A 23,492-nucleotide genomic window follows, 5' to 3' on the forward strand; every position below is an offset into this window, starting at 1 on the left:
TGTTACAATTACCAATAGTATTCAATACAGTCACATGCTGTACAAGGTTTGTCGCCTAGGGGTAATAGGCTGTACCATACAGCCTAAATGTGTAGTATGCTATAACATCTAGTTTGCGTAAGGACACTCTGTGATGTTCACACAAAGATGAAATCACCTAACGACACATTTCTCAAAGCCTGTTCCTTTAGCTAAGTGACACATGACTTCAGTTTTGCCCCATTTCTAGAGCATGGTCCTCCATGACTTTTAATGAAAAACCCAGTAGTTTTCGTCTTCTCAATCCTGAAGGGCTGAAGGAGATTTAGGCTGAACTTAAAGAAATTTTCAGCTTAGCTCATTAGTCTTCTACTCCATACATCTTTAGCATTTAACAAGTGTTTTGAAAAGGACACCTACAAAGTGCTTGAAGTCATCAACTCTCAAATCTTGTCATTTCAGCACCACATCAAATGACAAAACACTTGCTATTTTCTTAGTCCATTGGAGGAGCCCATTGTCAGAGGCCAAACCTGGATTATTAGCTCCAAACAAGCACTCAGATCAGTAAGTGTCCTCAGGTGATAAGTGGTTGTTGCTACTTGGCATCAATTCACCAGTTCTTCTGAAACTTATGTCTGTTTTGTTTTAGGCCCCTTATCAATGGTAGGTCTTTGTTTCCTCAACACCACTGGACAGTGAAAGATTTTGCACTGCCTTTCAGAAGTTGACACTCTAGTTTTTTGTTTTACCTTCTACCGTAGCATCAGAAGTTAATCAACGTGTTTTGAAGAAACCAGAGTGTTTGAGATGCCTCGGTTTTCTAGTTACATCACACTGGCCCCATAATTGCTGCTGATTTCTTTCTTACAGCAGAAAACTGTAGGTAAATTGTAGCAGAAAACTTTCCTACAGCAGAAAACGGTAGCAGAAAAATGGCACTAAAATGCAGCACACACTTAAAAACAGCAAATGCTACCAAGAGAAACAGTGATGTCCAAACATCAGCTTACATTTGCATGGTTCTTCTTTGGAATTTTAGTTCATCTAGTCTTATTTACTTTCTTAGCTAAACAATGCTTTTTAAAAATATACCTTTAAAATTTTATCCTATTTTTGTAGTTGTTGCCAATGGGACAATTTGTCCTACTGTGACCCTAATGCATCTTATACTGTGGTGGGAAAAAGAATAAATACATCTTATACTGTGGTGGGAAAAAGTAAGCACAATTTAAAATTGTGCTTACTGAAAAACTGGATATAGAAACAGACAATGGCCAGACTATATATAAAAATAGGCCTGGCTGGGCAGGGTGGCTCACACCTGTAATCCCAGCACTTTGGGAGGCCAAGGCAGATGGATCATGAGGTCAAGAGATCGAGACCATCCTGGCCAACATGGTGAAACCCCTGTCTCTACTAAAAATACAAATTTATCTGGGCATGGTGGCACACAGCTGTAGTCCCAGCTACTCGGGAGGCTGAGGCAGGAAAATCACTTGAGCCCAGGAGGTGGAGGTTGCAGTGAGCCGAGATCGTGCCACTGCACTCCAGCCTGGCGACAGAGCAAGACTCCATCTAAAAAAAAAAAAAAAAAATAGACCTTTGACCCACAGCCTACAGCAGCCTGCCCGGGGAACCAATTCCCTTATCTACAATAAACAATCCAGCAAGGTAGTCTGCTGTAAGTCCGACATGCAGGAAGTCAGATTGCTGTCTTTAGTGACAACCCAGGAAGCTAAATAATAACTTTTATAACAATTGTTCTAAAATGGCCAGGACTTGATTAATAACTGACAGTTCCCCCAATATTTGTGCCTGCTTCCAACTTAGGACCAACCAGGGAAAGCTAAATATGCATCCTAACCAATTACATAGGGTACTCCACTTCTAGTTACCCCTTAAGCATTCCCCATGCCAACAGCCTCCAGTCAGGTCCCTTTTCACCACTATAAAGTTTCTTACTTCTCTGCCTGCCTTTGAGTCTCTGCCAAAATTCAAATGATGGTGGCTGACTCCTTTGTTATAGCAATTTGTGCATAATCTTTGCTCTTTTCATTTGGTTGATCTTCATGTATTTTCACATTATTAAGCTTTATATAAATTAAAACCCAAGAGGCTAACATTTAATTAATGACATTTAAGATCTTCTATATCAGATAATGCTATACATTATATTAGATTTAATATTTATATTGAATATAGATTTAGTAAATTACTAAAAATGCTAAAAATTCATCAAATATATATGTAAGTACAAATAAGGAAAATGCAAAGAGAGATATTAGAAAGGGGTAATATATTCAGGAATAAATATTCAAGATGTTTTAAGTTGGAGATATTGTCTGTTGGTACTAAATCAATTTTTCCCTGTTTTGTGCTTTTTTCCATATGACTTGGGGTTGAAGCCTGGACACCACTTCTTCCAGAGTCCCTTTCTTAGGAAGGCACTCACTTGCGATTAGAAAGCAGTGGAAAATTGCTGTCATTCTGCTTCTGACAGCAAGTAGCAGCAGCTGCCAGGAGTGTGGGTCTGTTTAGTGCTGCAGGGCCAATAATAGCTTCCTGCAGTTCCTGATCTTTGGAAGCACAATTTTGCTTTTTCTGTCCTTACAAAACTTTTGCAATGCACTTCACTGTATTACATCTCTCTGGGCTTAAAATAGCCTGAGTGTGTTTTTCCCGCTTGTAAATCCGGGCTAGACTGAATAATCTTGTAAGTATGTAAATATAAGCAACGATTTTTAAATAACCTGGGTTTTTAGATGTAATACAGACGCTCTTCAACTTATGATGGGGTTAGCTCCCAATAAATCCATTGTAAATTGAAAATATTGTGAGTTGAAAGTGTAGAGTATAAGTTGTTCACCTTCATGATCATGTGGCTGAGGCTGCCTGGCATTGTGAAAGAGTATCTTACTGAGTATCGCTGGTCTGGAATAAGATCAAAATTTAAAGTATGGTTTATATAGAATGGATATTGCTTTTATACCATTGAAAAGTCAAAAATCCTAAGTCAAACCATCTTAAGTCAGGTGTGTCTGTAGTTTAAGAAAAATTACAAATAAAGAATATCCAATGTTGTTGGGAGTGCAGAGAAGATTTACAAGGTAAACATTGATTTGTTTAAAGTTTGAGAGAAAAAAATTAGATAATATGCTTTATGATTTTTAAATGTTAATTTCAAAATAATTATACATTCACAGGAGATGATGAAAATAGTACAGAGAGGTCCCTTGTACCCTTCACCCAGTTTCCCCCAACAGTTACATCATACATAACTATAGCACAATATCTAAACCAGGAAATCGACACTGATACAATGTGTTTGCAGTTTTCTACTTTATCACATGTGTAGATTCAGGTAACCACCACTGTGATCAAAATACAGAACTATATTCCATCACCACAAAGATCTTCCTCATGCCACTCGCCCTCCTTAAGAGTCACATCATTCCCCCACCCCCCACCGTCCCTACACTGTGCCAACCACTAATTTGATTTTCTTCTGTATAATTATCATTTAGAAAATGTTATATAAATGGAATTATACTATGTGACCTTCCGAGACCGGCATTTTGAACTCAGAATAATGCCCTTGGGATCTGTGTTAGGTGCTCCAGAGCAGTTGTACCAATAGGATATGTATATATGGAAATATATTTCTTTTAAAGAATTTGCTCACATGATTGTGGAAGCTTACTGAGTCCAAATTCTGATGGAAGAGGCCAGCAGTGGAGGAGACTGGGGACAGAGTTGCAGTTTGAGCCCAAAGGTAGTCTGCTGTGGAACCAGGAAGAGCCAGGATTGCAGATGGAGTCTGAGGCAATCTGTTGGAGAGTTCCCTCTTATGCTAGTTAGGCGTTCAACTGATTGAATGAGGGGAACCCAGTTACGGAGGGCAATGTACTTTACTTAAAATCTACTGACTTAAATATGGAACTCTTACCCCAAAACTGCCAGATGATGTGAAATTCCATGTCTTCTACTTGGCTCCATTGACACCCAGATGGAATAGATTAAACAACAGACATTTACTGAAAGTCCTCACTTAACATCATCAATAGGTTCTTAGAAGCTGTGACTTTAAGCAAAATGACATATAATAAAACTAATCTGACCATAGGCTAATTCAGCGATCCCCAACATTTTTGGCACCAGGGACTGGTTTTGTGGAAGAAAATTTTTCCATGGATGGGGGTCGGGGGCTAGTGGTGGCAGGGAGTGGGATGGCACAACCTAGATCCCTCGCATGCACAGTCCACAAGGGTTTGCACTCCCGTGAGAATCCAATGCCTCTGCTGATCTGAAAGCAGGCCATTAGTGGTCTGTGGCCCAGGGGTTGGGAACTCTTGGGCTAATTGACGCAAACAAGATTTAAGTTCCTATGGCTTATTTCTGGTCACAAACACATCATCAAACTTCTAAATAAAGACTCAGAACACTTCTAATATTAAACATTAAAATAAATGGGAACTATATATACATTTAAGGTAGGTTTACAATAACAAGTAAGATAATTAATTACCCAGTTTTTGGTGAATTAATGAGTGATGGCGGTCACAGTGGTTACATTAAGGAACAAATGTTTGTAAAATGAAAATGGTAAGGAGCACCTCCTGCCACCACACAGCTCAAACGCAAAGAAGAACAAATACGTTGAACTCACTGAGTACTTTTGTACCCCACTGTTTACTATTGTGCAGTTGTATGAATATCATGTACTTTACAAATTTTTATTTTAGAAACATTTCTATTCATTCGCTTATTCATTTTCCAACCTGCTTATTCCAGTTCAAGGTCGTGGGTGACTGGAGCCTATCCCAGCAGCTCAAGGACAAGACAGGAACCAACATTGTATAGGATGCCATCCCATCCATTGTGGGATGCAGACACACACACACACACACACACACACACACACACGGAGTCACTCTGCTGGGACAATTTAGACTCACCAATTAACCTAACATGCACATCTTTGGGATGTGGGATAAAACTCAAGTACACAAAGAAAACCCATGCGGACGTGGGGAGAACACACAAACTCCTCAGGGACAGTGGTCCTGGCCAGGAATCTATTTATTTTCTCATCAACATTGTAACAAAACAATGTTGAACAAAACAATGCTATAGGAGGACCCTCTGTGTTTCTCACAGTCCTGGAGGCTGGGAAGTCCAAGATCAAGGTGCTGACAGGTTCAATTCCTGGTGGACTTAGAACTGAAGGCTCTCTGGCAGGGGTGCCTTGTGGCTGCAGGCTGGGTATAGAAACTCAGGCTCCCCACTAGGCCTCCACTTACAGAATCCTGACTCGGAGGGAGAGGGTCTCATCAGTGCTCCCACCAGGAATGGAGGAGTGCCTCCTTACACCTGGGCAGTGGTGAAAGTCCCAGCTTTCTACTTGGCCTCCTCTGACAACACCCTGGCAAAGTGGGTGAGGAGTGCTTCCTTCCAACAGGGCAGATGGAAGTCCAGGCTCTTCGCATGGACTTCAATAACACCACAGTGTGGAGGTGGCTGATTACTGATAGGCAAGGGTGAAAGTCCTAGGTCCCCAGTTGGCTTCCTCTGACATAAGCCTGATGGGTCTAGGTAGTGTCTCATTATCGCCAGGCAATGGAATAAGACAAAGCTCCTCACTCAGCGTTTGCTGACTGAGGCGGGATGGGAGTCCCTGATTTTTCTCTATCTGACTGGAGTAGTGCGGTTACTGTCAGTTATCTGCCTGGTAGGCTGCTCTTTCTTGTTCCCTTGGATAGAGAAACATGCTTTCCTTAGGATATTTTTGTCTGTGACTACTGATGTTTCCTGTTTTCCAGTTTCTCCAGCACTCATTCCTGGATATGTTAGGCAGAAAGAAAACCCATGAATTCACCACTCTGTCATTCCCCAATCCCATGGTCTGAGGCCAACCTGCTTCTCCTCTCCGTCATTCAAGGGCTTTTTATGTCTGTCTGTAGCTGTACTGTACTTAGCAGGAGGAATAGAAAGAATTGCACCTACTCCATCTTGTCTTGGAACCAGAAATCTCTCACCATATTTTTAAAAATATGTTTTTGGCACATATTAAAATATTGTACGTCTATCCTTAGATCCTTAAAAAAACATATCATCTATCCTTAGAGTTAAGTTAATTTGGTAACAAAAATAAAACAAGACCAAAACTATTAATTATGTTAAAGCCATAAAAAAATGCAAAATTTTTCCCAAAATATGGGAAATGTGTGTGTGTGTGTGTGTGTGTGTATCTCCTATGTATACACATATACCATGTGACATATACACATGTAAAAAAAAGACATAAAATGAAAATTGTCAATGTATCAATACCCAGGGGCAGGGAGTATTCTCAGGTTTAACTAAATACTCATAATCAAGTTTTTACCATAGGCCACACCTGGCTCTCAGATTCACTTAGAAGGATACTAGACAGGAGTCAAAGTATGCCAAAGTGCTGAATCAAGTCTTTTTCTTCAGTGGGAGAAGTTCTTGAAACAGTCCATACTTTATTCCAGGTGCTAGTTTCATCCTCTGCCCCCATCCCCCAAGTGACAACTCAGGTACAAGGAGCTGAATTTACACCTGTGGAAGTTGTGTCCACCCTAGCTTAGAATCCTCATGCCATCTACGAGCTAGTACCTCTTATAACAAACCCATGGGCACAGCTTCCAGAGTCCCTGTAAAGGGCATGCGCAGTTACAAGGGTCACTGCGTTCAGAAATACCCAAACTATGGGTCCCCGTCATTTGTTGTGGTTCATGAAATATTCTTCCCAGTAAAGATACAAAATGCCAACCAGAAGCCATTTGTGCCACAAGCAATGTTGTCTAAAAACCCAGCTGATGTTCTTCCTCCATCAGGTTTCCAGAAAGCAGCTAGAAAATTAGCCTAAGATTAAGTATATCATGGAGAAGTAGAAAGTATGTTACAAAGCAGTTGTCCACAAGATTCAAAATGAAATATAGTTAATTTTGTCCATTTTAGGAGATTATTTCAACCTTCAAATTATTTAAAAGAAGTACATCCTATATTTTGTGTGCTTATTCAAAAAAGGCATGGTAATACTTATAAAAAGACTTTAAATATTTTTATAAGTTTTAAATATTTTATAAGTAATTTTATAAATAAAATTACAAACCATTTAAGCGACCTAATTAAATCAAACACACTTTGAGTATGCACATAAGAAAAAAATTAGTTGAAGCATCCTGACTTAAGAAATCCTTGATCTTCATAAGGTGTCTGAATACTCAATGTCAAAAACACTTACGAAGAATTAAACACTGTTGACCACAAGAGGGAAACCTAGTCCCAGTTATACTATACATTAGAAACTCAAGGGAAAAAGATGTGTCCTGAGAACTTTTGAAATAGTCACATATAAACATAGTATACAAGAAAAAACCAACCGTCATCCCTACCCAAGGATATGTTTGTGGTATGAGTGGTTTTAGTGTTTTGAGTGGACTGGTTCTTGGACTCCACATATTATTGGCTACAGAGCTAGAGACTTGATTTAGAAAATCACAGTTGCCACTTTCTAAGTAAGCCCTTGACCAAAAGACTAAATTTCTTTAAACCCAGTTTTCTCAGGTAAAATGGAAATACAACTATTATCTAATAAATATAAGTAAGCTTTAGTGTCATAGTCATAGCAGTAGTATTTTCAATTGGTAAAAAGAAACTGGACCCCAAAAAAGAATTTCAGTGAAAGCCAGTAACAATCTTCTGGCATATTTCTCACCTTTCTTTCTACCTTAAAGGTTCAAAGTTCATAAGTAATCTCAGAAACCTAAAATAGTTTATTTTCTATTCTCACTATTGGTTTTTAAAAAACATTTTGCAGCATGGACCACTGCTCGTGTACAGATGCTCTTCAACTTAACAATAGGGTTATGTCCCAATAAACCCATTATAACTTGAAAATATCTTAAGCTGAAAATGCATTTAATACACCAATAAACCCATCATAAAGTTGAACAATCATAAGCCAAATTATAAGTCAGAGACCATCTGTATTAGCTTAAGTCTTGGAATGGTTTATTTTTTAGATGCCATTTAGCCACTTATATTCTCTTCTATTTTATTGTGAGAACTAATTCCCCTCTTACATTCTGTGACTGACCCATGCTATACTTAGTGTGAACAAGAGCCACCTTCTTCTCATGACTTCTATTTTTTTGTGAAAATTTCCTTCACTCATTCACGACATTTGGATTTGAAATCTTACCCACTTACGTACTTTAAAAAATCATTTTCTACTATCTTTCTTATCAGGAGGCTCTAGTGATTCCTTCTTCACACCTCTAACTTCTCATCTTCACACTCCTTGTCTTCCTAACTTCGCTACAGTGAGTGTTTTACGTGTTTAGAACCCAGCTCCTTTACTATGATTGCTGACCGTGTACATTAAATAAACCTTCCTCTAGTTTTTTGTTTCTTACTCTCAATTATACCTTTTAGAAAAGAATTAAGAGTAGAAAAAGACTGCTACACAGACATTCTTACGATCTTCAGAAGTGACCAGAGATCATGCTTAATGAAAAAAGATTTCCAAATAATGCTGCATGTGTCCAGAGAAAATGTGGCAGAAATGACTGTCGTCTGGGGGCACTATTGTCTGGACATGGCCAGTTCTCAGAACTCCAGTCCCTAAATTCCCTTCTAACTAAAGGAAAAGCCTCTTAAGGGTCCTATAGAAATCCTGCCACTTTCACCTGAAAGAATAATCTTCAGTTATGTGGCACATGGCCAAGAGTAAAAGTCTTTAGTCACTTGGAAGTAGACAGACACTGTAATGCTAAATAATTGGACATAATGTGGAACTAACTGAGGCCTCAAATATCAATTTAACTTTGGGAAAAAGAGCAGGATCCTTAAAAGTGGTTGAAAGTAACTCAAATTTACTCCTTAACAGAGTGATGCTTAATCTAACAAAAAACCTGTTATATGCATACTCTTTTCTATTGTCTTGTAAGAAAACTGGACTAGGAAACACAGCTTAAATGGCCAGTTCTGCCTCCATTTCCTAAACTGTGTTATAATTATGTCTATGTGACCAGTAACAGACAATGACCATGATTTATACTTTTTCATATGTTTGTTGTTTTGTTTTTAATGTTTGTGGTCTTTCCTCAGTATCAACTAAGAGGCCATTAATACAGATATCTATTGATGGACATGCGAGACTGTTGTTCACCTCTTTTGCAGAATTCATAAAGAAATGATGGGGAAAACACAACAATGATAGAGTGGATAAAGAAAATGTGCCACATATACACCATGGAATACTATGCAGCCATGAAAAAGGATGAGTTCATGTCCTTTGCAGGGACATGGGTGAAGCTGGAAACCATCATCCTCAGCAAAATAACATGGGAACAGAAAACCAAACACTGAATTTTCTCACTCATAAGTGGGAGTTGAACAATGAGAACACATGGACACAGGGGCCTGTTGGGGGGTGGGGGGCAAGGGGAGGGAGAGCATTAGGACAAATACCTAGTGCTTGAGGAGCTTAAAACCTAGATGACGGGTAGATGGGAGCAGCAAACCACCATAGCACATGTATACCTATGTAACAGACCTGCATGTTCTGCACATGTATCCCAGAACTTAAAGTATAATAAAATAAATAAATAAATAAGGAATGATGGGAAAAACAAGTTTCTGTTATTGTCTCTCTACTGACCAAAGGGTGGTCAGAGAGTATAGGATGAAGCAGATTTGTGATATCCTTGAATAGATCTGCTCTTTACTATGAATTCTATCATCTACTCCCAATGTATGTGGGAAAGGGAACAACTTACTTGCCTGGAATTTAGTGAAACTGTTCTAGGGTGACCAAGAGTTTCCTCTACTTGATATGAAGTTGGGTGGTTGAAGATGATAGAATTGGCTTCTGCTCCCATCAGAATCCTAAAGGGCAGGGTATATGGACTAGTTGGTATTGGATCTTGGAAACTGTGATGCGTTGGGAATGGTCACAGTCCCAGAGTTTGTGGACACAAAGGATGTTTTAGTGTCCCCTACACACCAGACATGGGCCATGAGGGAATCTGAAGAGCCTACCAAACCTTGCACAAGAGAAAAGTTTTACTTGGAACATCATCTAGGCTCAGAGAACACAAATATTTCATTTCTAGTAAGACATTTCTGGTCTTTTTCTCTTCCTCCCCTTCCCTGAACCTGCGCTAGATGAGCTATGGCCTCAAAGTGCCAGTAGAATGTAAGAAGGAAGGAGAACCACACTCAATCCTGCCTTCAACAATTTACACAGGGATAGAAAAAGATTAATCTTAAATCAAGTTGGGACTTTCAATTATTATACAGTACCAAACAATCTAATTGCTGAACTAAGATATACTTGTGCAATTTAAGGGAATTGTAGAATAGCATATTAATTAGAATCGAGCAAATAATTCATGAAGTATGCTGTAATTCCTACCCAAGCGCAGGGGAATAGCATCTCTAATGAAATTCTCTAAAGGGGCAAGAGCAGGCACAATGAGTTTTTGTTTGATTAAAGATTCCATTTAGTGCTTATCCAACCTAGCAATTACATTTGTATGCTTCAGATGTTTTAAAAAATAAACAAAAGAAAGTACCTTAAATAAAGAATATGATCAAATAGTATTTAAACAATTAATGAATAAATTAAAAAATTATATGAATTAGATTGATTGAAATTGATACTTTCCTAATTCTCCTCCTTCAACACGTACACACACACACACACACACACGCACACACGTATGCATACAAACACATCTGAATTCTATAAAATCATTCTGACCTTGATGAGATTCCATAGTTTACTCATGCAACAGAACATAATGTCTAAATGAAGTTTCTGGACTCTGTTTTACATGGATGGTTGAGTAAAATCATTTATTCCTGGAAGAATAGCTAAGAAAGGATTCACAGGTAAGGACATGCATTTTTTCAGAAGATGAGAACAAAGATGAGAAGATGAGAGCATCAGAATGTCCTATATCCTAATTCTCTGTGCTGGCTTTGGAGTGGCCAATATGATAGAGATGGAAGGAACTCTGAAAACAAATTGCCAGAATTTCTAAGAAGAGGAGGTGTTGAGTGAGTGAATCAAGCCATGGACTGGCCGTATGGGGGCAGCTATTAGAGACAACTACCCTTAGACTTCTTTGGTGATTGGTCAAGCTAATCTTTTCCTTCAGAGTCTCTCAATTATAAGACTTAGCTTGTGCCATTTAGAACAGACAAGAACACAGAGAATTATAGAACATTCTGACTATAAGTGCTCAAATTATAGCAATGAAACTTGTAGTTGGCCAGCAGGAAAATATTCTGAGATGTGGATTCAAAGTTTCTAAGTGTGCACACGTACACACACACACACACACACACCCCTACCTACATGCATTTTCTAACTTACAAAGACTACTCAAGTAAAGGGGTAATTTCACACCCCAGGAGGTCTGTATAAAGATAACCCTGGTCTTTAAAGCATCAGGTTTCAGGTAGAGGTGAAGAGAGAATGAATCAAACTCAAACTGCCATCCTCCCAGGTTAAAGATGAGTCCAGTCATCATGGAGCCCTCTATTAACACAGGACATGCTAGGAAGGCCCATTAACCCACTGCCCTAGCACATTTGTTAATGTCCTAGTGCATTAAAAACAGTTCACAGTTTTTATTCTGATAGGGATCTATTTCAGCAGACCAGCTTCTGCAACCTCTCAGGATGCGAAAAAGTGACACAAGAAAAGCTTCTTATGTAGTGAATTGAGAAGGAAATATCTAGATCAATATTCCCTCAGCACCTCTGGTAGGAAGTCCTTAGTAGGAGAAAAACACCATGAAGACCCTTAGTGCAGAAGGAAAAGGGGGTAGGGGGTGGTGGAAGGGAAGCTAAAAGAAGGGGCTGGAGGTTCTCAGAATTCAAACCACACAAACAAATGAAGTATTGAGGTCCCAGACTTGATCTGGGCCCAGTGTGAAAGCCCTAACTTATTTCTCCAGAAGAATATGTCCTCTGGTTTTAGACTTGGCACTGTGGGGAGAACCAGAGTGATCTATGGTGGATATACACACAAACACAGACACACATATTTGCATTCAGTAATTTTTGTAAAATTTCCATTTGCTTCTCTGGTCCTGTCTGTATCTTAGGGAATAGATGTAAGAATATTACATCTCTCAGGCTTGCTCTGCCCCAGGTTTCTGAATGTGGAATACATTTCTCCAGTGAAACTCAGTATTATGAGATTTGGGAGGTGGAAGTTAGGCCACAGCCATCTCAGGGACAGGTTTCACAGACATGAGTTTTGGCAGCAGCCTTGTGTTCTAAAGACATTTACTCCTAGGGGCTCTAGAGGATCTGCAACATCAGCAGAGGCTTCCTGTGGGTTCCTGATCTTTTAAAATTAGGGGTCTGCAGTGACTTGTGCTCCTCCAGACCCCCTAACAGTTTTAAGGGCTAATTCCCTGTAATATATTCAGTTCTGCTGAGACTGATTACAGGGATTCGTATTTCTTGACTGAATTCTTATGGCTATAGTGCCTCCTCACCATTTGACATCACCAAGAAGTCCTCATTCAGGTGCCTTTGGAAATTCCCTCAAACACACAGGAAATCAGAGTTTGAAAGAAAACGGAGAACCATGAGCACTGTCCAAATAGGAACTTCTCTCCTATCACAGAGAAAGGGAACTGAAAGTCATTTCTCAAGTCTCCCAAATTTAGTAATCTCACAAGAAGAACCAATCAGTGTTTTAGGACTAAACAGTGTCATAAGTTGCTGAGCAACAACTTGGATTGAAATGTCTTTGAATTTACCATGTTTCTCTCAAGCACCATTTAAGAACAAGGCATTATGGCAGCCAGCAAAGGGCAGACATAGAAAATTATACATGGTTTTGCCTCTAAAAGAGGAGATGACAAGCTTAAATCATAGGATCAGACTCTCAGCATAGACTGATACCATAGGCTCTCATCTGGCCCATTCTCCTGACTCTTTACCTTTCAGGAAAGGTATTGCTGAAAAATTGCAGGAGAGACCATGCTGTAGGTCTCTTTCTAGTGATCTAGGAGTTAATGCCACAGTGTGTTCAAAGCCCTTTGATGTGATCGGATAATCAGTAATGTATGGAATATTTGTGTTCATAACTTGTGAGAACGGCTGCATGGCAGGATAAGACCTCAGCACAACAGTATGGAAAATCCACCCTAAGCAGACGTGTCATGACTGATGTTGAACAATGGACTCGTCGGCCGGGCGCAGTGGCTCATGCCTGTAATCCCAGCACTTTGGGAGGCAGAAGCGGGTGGGTCATGAGTTCAGGAGATCAAAACCATCCTGGCTAACACGGTGAAACCCTGTCTCTACTAAAAATACAAAAAAAAAACAAAACAAAAACATTGGCCGGGCATGGTGGCGGGCGCCTATAGTCCCAGCTACTCGGGAAGCTGAGGCAGGAGAATGGCGTGAACCCAGGAGGCAGAGCTTGCAGTGAGCGGAGATCGCACCACTGCACTCCAGCCTGGGCGACAGAGCGAGACTTCCATCTCAAAAACAAAACAACAACTAAAAAAGAACAATGGACTCACCATCCGATGGGCTCACTCACTGCCAGATCACTCTTCATGGAAGTATTTGTATTCCAGTCCTTTCTATGGAAAGAACTTAACATTTTCCTTTTCACAACTCTGTATTTTCAGAAACATGAGAGTCGAAGTTTCTTAATTTTCAGGACTGTCTATGTTGAACATCAAAATATATTATTTAGAGCAGATCTTTAATAATCATATGGCAAGAGAAAAACTTTCATAATCTTATGACATGAGGGAAGGAATATTAAAGCCCTCCTGTGGGTTATTATCTCTAACGTTCACAATAGAATAGGCTTTGCCAGCTGGGTGCGGTGGCTCATGCCTGTAATCCCAGCACTTTGCGAGGCCAAGGTGGGCAAATCACGAGGTCAGGAGTTTGAGACCAGCCTGACCAACATGGTGAAACCCCGTCGAGACCAACCTGACCAAAACGGTGAAACCCCGTCTCTACTAAAAACACAAAAATTAGCTGGGTGTGGTGGTGGGCGCCTGTAATCCCAGCTACTCAGGAGGCTGAGGCAGGAGAATCGCTTGAACCAGGGAGATGGAGCTTGCAAAGAGCTGAGATCACGCCACCAACTCCAGCCTGGGCGACAAAGCAAGACTCTGTCTAAAAAAAAAAAAAAAAAAAAAAAAAGAATAGGCTTTGCCCACTGTACTCTCTCATATTCATTGACCTGAATCCTCAAATGAGGTGTGTCCATTAGTCAACTCCAATCTCTTGTCATATATAAGATGGTAGAGATGAGAAGAAGGTAGCTCCTTTACAGCCCACTATTTCCACTAACTACGACATGTGTTTCAAGAAATAGCCTTCCATCCTTCTCCAGTGTTGAGAGTGTTGAACCTCAGAGTTTCTCCTCTCATCTTCTCTAAATGAGGCACAATGCCAGCCATCCCAAGCTCTTGGCCTGAGTTGATCATCTTGAAGTCTAGGACTCCAAGAAGCATGAAAGAGCTTCTTTAGTGAAGCTATGTCCTCAGTACTGCCAAAATTCAGACAATCTCCATGGCCTGACAATTTACCTTCTATTTGGGTAACTTATTGTCCCTTATGCAAACTCTCCAGCTGTCATGGCACAGACATATGATCTGTATTTATCTCTCACTTTAGGTGTTTCCATTGATTCTATTCTCACTAATGTGCTTCAGGTATATCCCTGTCTAGAACTCAGATTGGGATTAAAGAGTCTGTCCGTGATTGACTAACAGTCTTAAATACTTGATTTGTTGTCGTTGTTGTCCTGTTTGTTTGATTAAGAACTTTACTTGTTTATCCAATGAACTGAGTATCTTGTGTCCTGGACCTTTTGCAAGAACCCTTCCCCTAGCAACAGATGCGTCATCTCAAAATATTTTTCTGATTGGCCAATGAGTAATTGATTTGCATTTTAATGGTCAGACTCTATTACACCCCACATTCTCTTTTCTTTTATTCTTATCTGTTCTGCTTCACTCCCGAGCTCTCCTGACTCCCAACAGAGCACCCAAGAAGAAAATGGCCGTAAGTGGAGTCCCCATGCTAGGAGTTTTCATCATAGCTGTGCTGATGAGCGCTCAGGAATCACGGGCTATCAAAGGTAGGTGCTGGGGGAATGAAATCTGGGACAATAGACTATGAAGCATTGGAGAAATGAACTATGGACATTTGGAAGATAATATGTGGAGTGAAAGAAAAGTGTGACAGGTATTACGTGGTCTAGACAGAAAGTATAACAAATTGTGGTTTGGTGGAGTTCTTCCCCCACCACAAACTGAAGTAAGTCAAATTTGGTTTAGAGGATCAAAACTGAGTTGTGTATTGATGAATAGCACGGTCCTGCTACAAGCCAAACTGGGGGTGGGGGAGGAAGAATATTTTCTGGCAAGCATTAACAAGTTGTATTTCTGGGCTTTAATTATTCTTTCTGGAAAATTAGTAAAATTAAAAACTAAAAACCACACATAGTTTTGCTAGAATTAAATGAAAAAAAAAAAAAGAAAAGTTATTAGCCCTGTTCTTATCTGAATACATGATACAGTAGTTATCTTTTGGAGTGTAAATCCTGTCGGTATATATTGAGCACATATATTGTGTTGAAGATTACTAGAAGGAAAAGTCATCAAAAAGCAACAATTTACCCCAGGAAAAGGGGAGGGAAGGCATGCTGAGATGAGTTGCCTCATGGGTCAGTGATAGCCATTCCCTGCCTTCCCATCTCCATGATACAGTAGATCTTATATCATGTTAACTTAGTAATATTTCCAAGAGAGTAGAAAAATAAGTAAGGAAGTGGGGAATCTGATATTATTCTCTCTCATCTCCAGAGCAACATTGGTGTTGTTGTAAAGATGTACTGTAGAAAAGTATTCTTCACCCAGAGTGACCCCCACAGAAGGTGTCAGGTAGACTTGAAATAAGCAAAGTAATAACCCAGCTCCCATACCCATAGTGGCAATTGTAGATTTCTATTGCCCCAAAAGAGCCATACATAGGGATACTTACCTGGAAAGATAGAGGCTCTTCCCTTGGTTTGTGAAGAGGCAGCTAGTATATTTGTGTGTGTTTGCATAGACGTAAATGGTAAATAAATTCCTAGGTTTATCAATACACAGTCAAACATTAAAATCTCTCACCTCGGCCGGGCATGGTGGCTCACGCCTGTAATCCCAGCACTTTGGGAGGCCGAGGCAGGCGGATCATGAGGTCATGAGATTGAGACCATCCTGGGCAACATGGTGAAACCCCGTCTCTACTAAAAATACAAAAAATTAGGTGGGTATGGTGGCACACGCCTGTAGTCCCAGCTACTTGGGAGGCTGAGGCAGGAGGATTGCTTGAACCTGGGAGGCGGAGGTTGCAGTGAGCTGAGATGGCGCCACTGCACTCCAGCCTGGTGATAGAGCAAGACTCTGTCGCAAACAACCAAACCAAAACAAAACAAAATATCTCGCCTTATCTTTGAAGACTAAGGAAAAAAAAAAATCTCCCACTCATCAACACACTCCACAGAGGCAGCATACTCTCCAAGTGTAGCTTTCCTTTTTCATGTTCATTATTCCCTTGGTGTTGGTTATTCTCAGTGTCAATCATAATAGAACATCTTCCATAATAACAGTCCCAATTTAAAGGGCATTAAGATAAAAGGTGGAATTGCCAAGGTCAATCCAGATGAGAACCTTCTCATAGAGGTAACCACCGTGTGGGTTTGGATGCTGGGAAGCAGGGGGTCTACGACACTACAAGGTCTCAGTCTTAATTTTTGGAGTACTTCAGTCCCCAGTTATATTTTCCATAGATTTGGCCCCTAAATAAAAAGAAGCTTCTGACTCTAAAATATAAACAGTGCTTGTTACAGGCTTGTTGATATATTAAGAAATTACTCACCTTATCTCATTTAATCTTAAAAACAAACCCCTGACAGGATCAAAACCACAGCAGGGCTACATAATAGGAAAACTACACATAAATAGGTAGAATAATCTGCTCAAGATCACTAGGTAAGTTGCTGAAAAAGAATTCAAGATTTTATTTGATCCCAGAGTTTAAAACCCAACCTTTCAAACAGCGTTTCTCTCTTCTTAGAGTACAACGTTCTGAGAAAGAGATGCTCTGGAATTCCGGCCTAAGTGTATTTAATGCCTGGGTAAAGAAAGTGAGAGAACATTTCTCTTTAGGGGCTGCTGCTGGATTTCTAAAAAGAAAATAATTTCTCAGCTAGTAACATGGAGCCAAACAACAGCTTCACAAGACTATGGGTTCTTTAGCCCTCATCTCCTTCAATTCACCCTCTTTATAACCAGTCCTTCTTGTTTCTCCCCTCCCAGCTTTGTTCAGCAGCATGCCCTTCACCCAGATCTTGTCTTGTCACTCATCCCTACTCATCATCATTCTTTCATTCCTCTTGGCCCAATCTCTCTCCACCACTTCCTGCCTACATGTATGTGGGTTATTTATTTCCCTCTCCTGATTCCCCCCACCCAACTCTCTTTCTCCATTTCTTGCCTTTCAGAAGAACATGTGATCATCCAGGCCGAGTTCTATCTGAATCCTGACCAATCAGGCGAATTTATGTTTGACTTTGATGGTGATGAGATTTTCCACGTGGATATGGCAAAGAAGGAGACAGTCTGGCGGCTTGAAGAATTTGGACGATTTGCCAGCTTTGAGGCTCAAGGTGCATTGGCCAACATAGCTGTGGATAAAGCCAACCTGGAAATCATGACAAAGCGCTCCAACTATACTCCGATCACCAATGGTACCTCCCTCTCTGCTGCACTCCTGGACATGGGAATCCATAGTTTGAAAGTATTTGCTTCAGCTCTTTGTGTTAGATTATTGTAACTGATTTTCCCTCCAAGGGCCTAACTTTCCATAAACAAGCCCCAAATTCTCATGCCAGAGGTCTGAGAACTTTATGGGTTTGATCCTATCTTGATGTGCTCAAGTCTTGTCTCTGTCATCCATGGTCTCCTATGAAGTCATTGCCCTAAGTTCATGCTGGGGGAGCCAGAGGTCCTTGGATATCTTATACCTCAATATTGGCTCAATTTCTTGGGGAGGGTGTGCTGTCAGAGATTGTTATCTGAGGATGTGACATAGATTTCTCAGGGCACAATTTCAACTACTTTTTCAGCTTTAGGGTTTTTAGATAGGTTTGTACTACAATTGAGCATGGGAGGGAGAGGGGTGAGCCTAAGCAGTGATGGCTGATTTCTGTCATGTCTGTCATGTGTCCCCCAGTACCTCCAGAGGTAACTGTGCTCACAAACAGCCCTGTGGAGCTGAGAGAGCCCAACGTCCTCATCTGTTTCATCGACAAGTTCACCCCACCAGTGGTCAATGTCACGTGGCTTCTAAATGGAAAACCTGTCACCACAGGAGTGTCAGAGACAGTCTTCCTGCCCAGGGAAGACCATCTTTTCCGCAAGTTCCACTATCTCCCCTTCCTGCCCTCAACTGAGGATGTTTACGACTGCAAAGTGGAGCACTGGGGCTTGGATGAGCCTCTTCTCAAGCACTGGGGTATGGACCATCACTCAATCTCCTTTATTTCAAGGTTTCCTCCTGTGATGCTTGTGTGAAACTCGGTGTTCTAACTGTTTCATAATATCTGCTACAATTAATATAACTGTCTTCTCCTACTACCCAGCTTCCTCCTCTTTTTAATCTGTAATTCTCTCAATACATCATTCAGTCTTCCTCTTCTTTAATCTATGAATAACTTTTCTCTTTATTAAGTACCCTACATTTGATTCTGAGTGTTACTTCTTCCCACACTCATTACCATGTACTCTGCCTTATTTCCCCCCAGAGTTTGATGCTCCAAGCTCTCTCCCAGAGACTAAAGAGAACGTGGTGTGTGCCCTGGGCCTGATTGTGGGTCTGGTGGGCATCATCATTGGGACCATCTTCATCATCAAGGGTGTGCGCAAGAGCAATGCAGCAGAACGCAGGGGGCCTCTGTGAGGCACATGGAGGTGAGTTAGGTGTGGTCAGAGGAAGACATATATGGGGATATCTGAGGCAGGAAAATAGGGTGGGGAAAGGAAATGTAATGCATTTAAGAGACAAGGTAGGAACAGATGTGGCTCTTGATTTCTCTTTGCTAGAACGAATCAGACATTGGTATCATCTGGTATCCCAAAGCTTCAGGGTCTGTCATCCCTTTCCATAGATGGGCACCTCGATCACAGCTCCAGTCTTAGAAATCATCTCCAGTACCTAAAACCATTGTTTCACATTAGAATACTGAGTCTTAGGATCTAGAAAATACATTAGAATACGGAGTCTAGGGATCTAGAAAATACTGAGTCTAGGGATCTAGAAAAATAAGCCTCAAGATTTGGGCACATCCTAGCTTGTATTTCCTGGGGCAGGTCATCAGTTCAGAAGCATTTCCAGATCCTGGCTCCTTTCAGGTTAGGGTCAATTCATTGCATGAAATGGGAATCTCTTAGAGGACAAAGCCTGCTTTTGCTCCTTTAGTCTCAAATGTAGTATCAGAAACTCTAAAAAAAGGTAAAGCATGGTTGCTTATTATGTTCAGTTGGAGAGTAGGATATACAGTTAGTTCATGTTGGAAAGGTTAGATGAACATTGAAAGAATTTTGCAAAGTCAAAGGATTAAGAGAGAAGAGGAAGGAATCTGAAGCAAGGAGCTCAAAACTGATCTTAAATTCCTTAGTAACTATGTGTGTCTTGCTATAGGTGATGGTGTTTCTTAGAGAGAAGATCACTGAAGAAACTTCTGCTTTAATGGCTTTACAAAACTGTCAACATTCCAATCCTTGACCTCAGTGAAAGCAGTCATCTTCAGCATTTTCCAGCCCTATAGCCATCCCAAGTGTGGTTATGCCTCCTCAATTGGTCCGTACTCTAATATCTATCTGGCTTCCCTGTCTATTGCCTTTTCCTGTATCTATTTTCCTCTATTTCCCATCATTTTATCATCACCATGCAATGCCTCTGGAATAAAACATACAGGAGTCTGTCTCTGCTATGGAATGCCCCATGGGGGCATCTCTTGTGTACTTATTGTTTAAGGTTTCCTCAACCTGTGATTTTTCTGAACACAATAAACTATTTTGATGATCTTGGGTGGAATTTTTGGTGTTTAAGCCAGTTCTTTGGGTGGCGGTGTGGGGTGGGGAGTCAGTCCTGGGGAATATATGTGATCCTTTCCTGGTAAAATATCTGAATGCTGAATTTATCTTATACATTCTAGAATTCATCAGACATATCCCGGTTCATCTGGGCTTGGTCTCATTTTGTGCATCTGCAGGCAACCCTCTTGTTGTGGTCTAGTCCTCATCAGGAAAACCTAAAGTGGAGTTGGTTTGTTGGGAGATCTCTACTGAGCAATGATATAACTGTATCTTCAGTAGAGTGAATCTGAAACCCCAAAGTATGGATCTCAGAATGCATGGGATGGAGGGGAGCAGATGGGTTTAGAGTGGGGAGAAGGAACAGAGAAGAATATATAAACATTGCAGGATTTACATACCAACATTGTTCATTCCAGATTTAATGAGCAAAGAGATTGGACACCGAAGACTGGCCTTACCCATTCTGTTAGACATAGTCTCAGATGCCTATTTTATTACCGAGAGGGTAGTCTGACTGATTCTTGAAACCATCTTATATTTGAAGATGTGTCTTTGAGTGGAAAAGCTGAGTGAAATTTGGGGTTGGGGAGAAAGATACGACATTAAGATGAGAGGAAAGAATATTTGAAACACAATGAACTGTTGCTCATTTGTCTATAAAACTATGACTTGATATTTATTTCTAATTAAATAGTTTCCAGAACCTGCCATAAACCACAAAGATAAACTATTCATGATAGTGTGGTAGACTGCAAATAAATGCTGTTGAAATGAGTTAGGCTTGGGTTTCATCTTGGCTGTATCATTTACTAGGTATGTTTTCACTGGTATCTTACTTAACTTAGCCTCACATTATTCATGAAAATACTGGTGTTAATTTTTACTACATTGAATTAATATCAAAATTAAAAGGAAAACGCAAGCAAAGTAATTAGATACATGCTTAGTGATAATAAAATATTGCAAAAAATTATACATTCTGTTGTTTTTCTCAAAATTTCTATAGCCTGATGATAAAAATCTAAGAGAAGCTAAACAAAACAAGGATAAACCAAAGCATCATGACCTTCTAAGCCTTACTAATAAATAAGAAGTTTCTCGGCTGGGCCCAGTGACTCATGCCTGTAATCCAGCACTTTGGGAGGACGAGGTGGGTGGATCACAAGGTCAGGAGATCAAGACCATCCTGGCCAACATGGTGAAACCCCATCTCTACTAAGAATACAAAAATTAGCCGGGCGTGGTAATAGGCGCCTGTAATCCCAGCTACCCTGGAGGTTGAGGCAGGAGAATCACTTGAATCTGGGAGGCAGAGGTTGCAGTGAGCCGAGATTGCACCACTGCGCTCCTGCCTGGCAACAGACTGAGACTCCGTCTCAAAAAAAAAAAAAAAAAAAAAAAAAAAAAAAAAAAAAAAAAGTTTCCCTACTGTTGGTTCAGAGAATCAAAGCAGAATCTTGAGACTACTGACGGTAGAATAGGTACGAGTGTCTTTCTTACATGACTACAAACTTTATTATAAAATAAATAGCTTAACACAGAGAATACACTAAAACTTAGACAAGTATGGATTAAGAAAGAAAAAGTAAACCCATATACTACCATGTAAGAAAACCATTTTTGGCCAGGTGCGGTGGCTCACGCCTGTAATCCCAGCACTTTGGGAGGCTGAGGCGGGCGGATCATGAGGTCAGGAGATCGAGACCATCCTGGCTAACATGGTGAAACCCCGTCTCTACTAAAAAAAAAACAAAAAATGAGCTGGGTGTGGTGGCAGGTGCCTGTAGTCCCAGCTACTCGAGAGGTTGAGGCGGGAAAATGGCATGAACCCGAAAGGCAGAGCTTGCAGTGAGCCGAGATCGCACCACTGCACTCCAGCCTGGGCGACAGAGCGAGACTCCAGCTCCAAAAAAAAAGGAAAACCATTTTAATAGACTTTTATTTTTAGAGCTGTTTTAACAGAAAAATTGCAGAAATTGTATAGAGAGCTCCCCCATCCCCAGTTTCTACAATGCTTAACATCCTGTATTAATGTGGTACACTTGACGAACCAATACTAATAATTATTATTAACTAAAGTTCATAGTTATACGAGGGTTCACTCTGTATTACACAGTTATATGGGTTCTGACAAATACATAATATCATATATCCACCATTACAAGATCATACAAAATAGCTTCACTGGTCTAAAAATGCCCCAGCCTCCATCTACTCATCCTTCCCTCCTCCCTCTGAACCATTGGCATTCTCTGAGCTATTTACTATTATTTTGCCTTTTTCAGAATGTCACATACTTGTAATCATACAGTATAGAGCTTTTTCAGATGAGATTCTTTTGCTTAGCCACATGCATACAGGTTTCCTGAGTATATTGTCATAGCTTGATAGCTTATTTTTCTTTAATGTTAAATAATACTCCATTGTATAAATGTACTATGGTTTATTTACCCATTAATCTATTGAAGGACATCTTGGTTGCTTCTAATTTTTGGCAATTATGAATAAAGCTGCTATAAACATCCATGAACAGATGTTTGTGCAGACACAAGTTTTCCATTTTGGATAAATACATAGAAGTGTAATTGTTGGATCATATGGTAAGAGTATGTTTAGCTTTGTAAGAAACAACTAGAATATCTTCCAAAATGGCTGTATCATTTTGCATTCCTACCAGCAATGAATGAGAATCCCTGTTGTTCTATATCCTTGCCAGCATTTGGTATTCTGGGGTTTGGGATTTCAACAAGAAAGCCATTTTAATATTTTTTTATTTTAAAATAATTATAGATTCATGGGAAATTGCAAAGACAGTACAGAGACATTCTGCATACGCCTTCACCCAGTTTCTCCAAATGTTTATATTTTAAGTAATTATAGCACAGTAGCAAAACCAAGAAAATACCTTGATACAATGTGTGTGTATAGTTTTATGCATATATCTTATCACATTTGTAGATTCATGTAACCACCACCACAATCAAGCACAGTGCTATTCCGTATCACAGAGATCTTCATCATGCTTCCCTTTACAGCCAAATTTCCCCCACACATTCACCTTAACAACTTAAAACCACTAATTTCTTTGCTATTAATCTCTAGAATAGTGTCATTTTGAAAATGCTAGTTAAATGGAATCATGCAGTATGTGACTGGTGTTTTTCACTTAGCATAATACCCTTGAGATCCATCCAAGCTGCTGCATGTGTCGACAATCTGGTTTTTTACTATTGCTAAGTAGTATTCCATGGTCTAAATGCAGCACAGTTTGCTTAACTATTTGCCTATTGAAGGACATTTTGGCTGTTTCTAGTTTGGGGTCATTACAAATAA

The 23,492-nt window shown here is 40.1% G+C and overlaps 1 protein-coding gene across 1 annotated transcript; it reads left to right on the plus strand.

The window, feature by feature from the left end:
- The first annotated feature begins 14,977 nt into the window (after positions 1-14,977).
- On the plus strand, positions 14,978-20,157 carry LOC129039456 (HLA class II histocompatibility antigen, DR alpha chain). Its single transcript, XM_054493238.2, has 5 exons — positions 14,978-15,151; positions 17,564-17,809; positions 18,295-18,576; positions 18,866-19,031; positions 19,762-20,157. The coding sequence occupies exons 1-4, from the start codon at positions 15,070-15,072 to the stop codon at positions 19,018-19,020; spliced, it is 765 nt and encodes a 254-aa protein (XP_054349213.1). The 5' UTR covers positions 14,978-15,069; the 3' UTR covers positions 19,021-19,031; positions 19,762-20,157.
- Positions 20,158-23,492: the final 3,335 nt, after the last annotated feature.

This window comes from Pongo pygmaeus, chromosome 5 (assembly GCF_028885625.2).
Source record: "Pongo pygmaeus isolate AG05252 chromosome 5, NHGRI_mPonPyg2-v2.0_pri, whole genome shotgun sequence".
NCBI classification, from domain to species: Eukaryota; Metazoa; Chordata; class Mammalia; order Primates; family Hominidae; genus Pongo; species Pongo pygmaeus.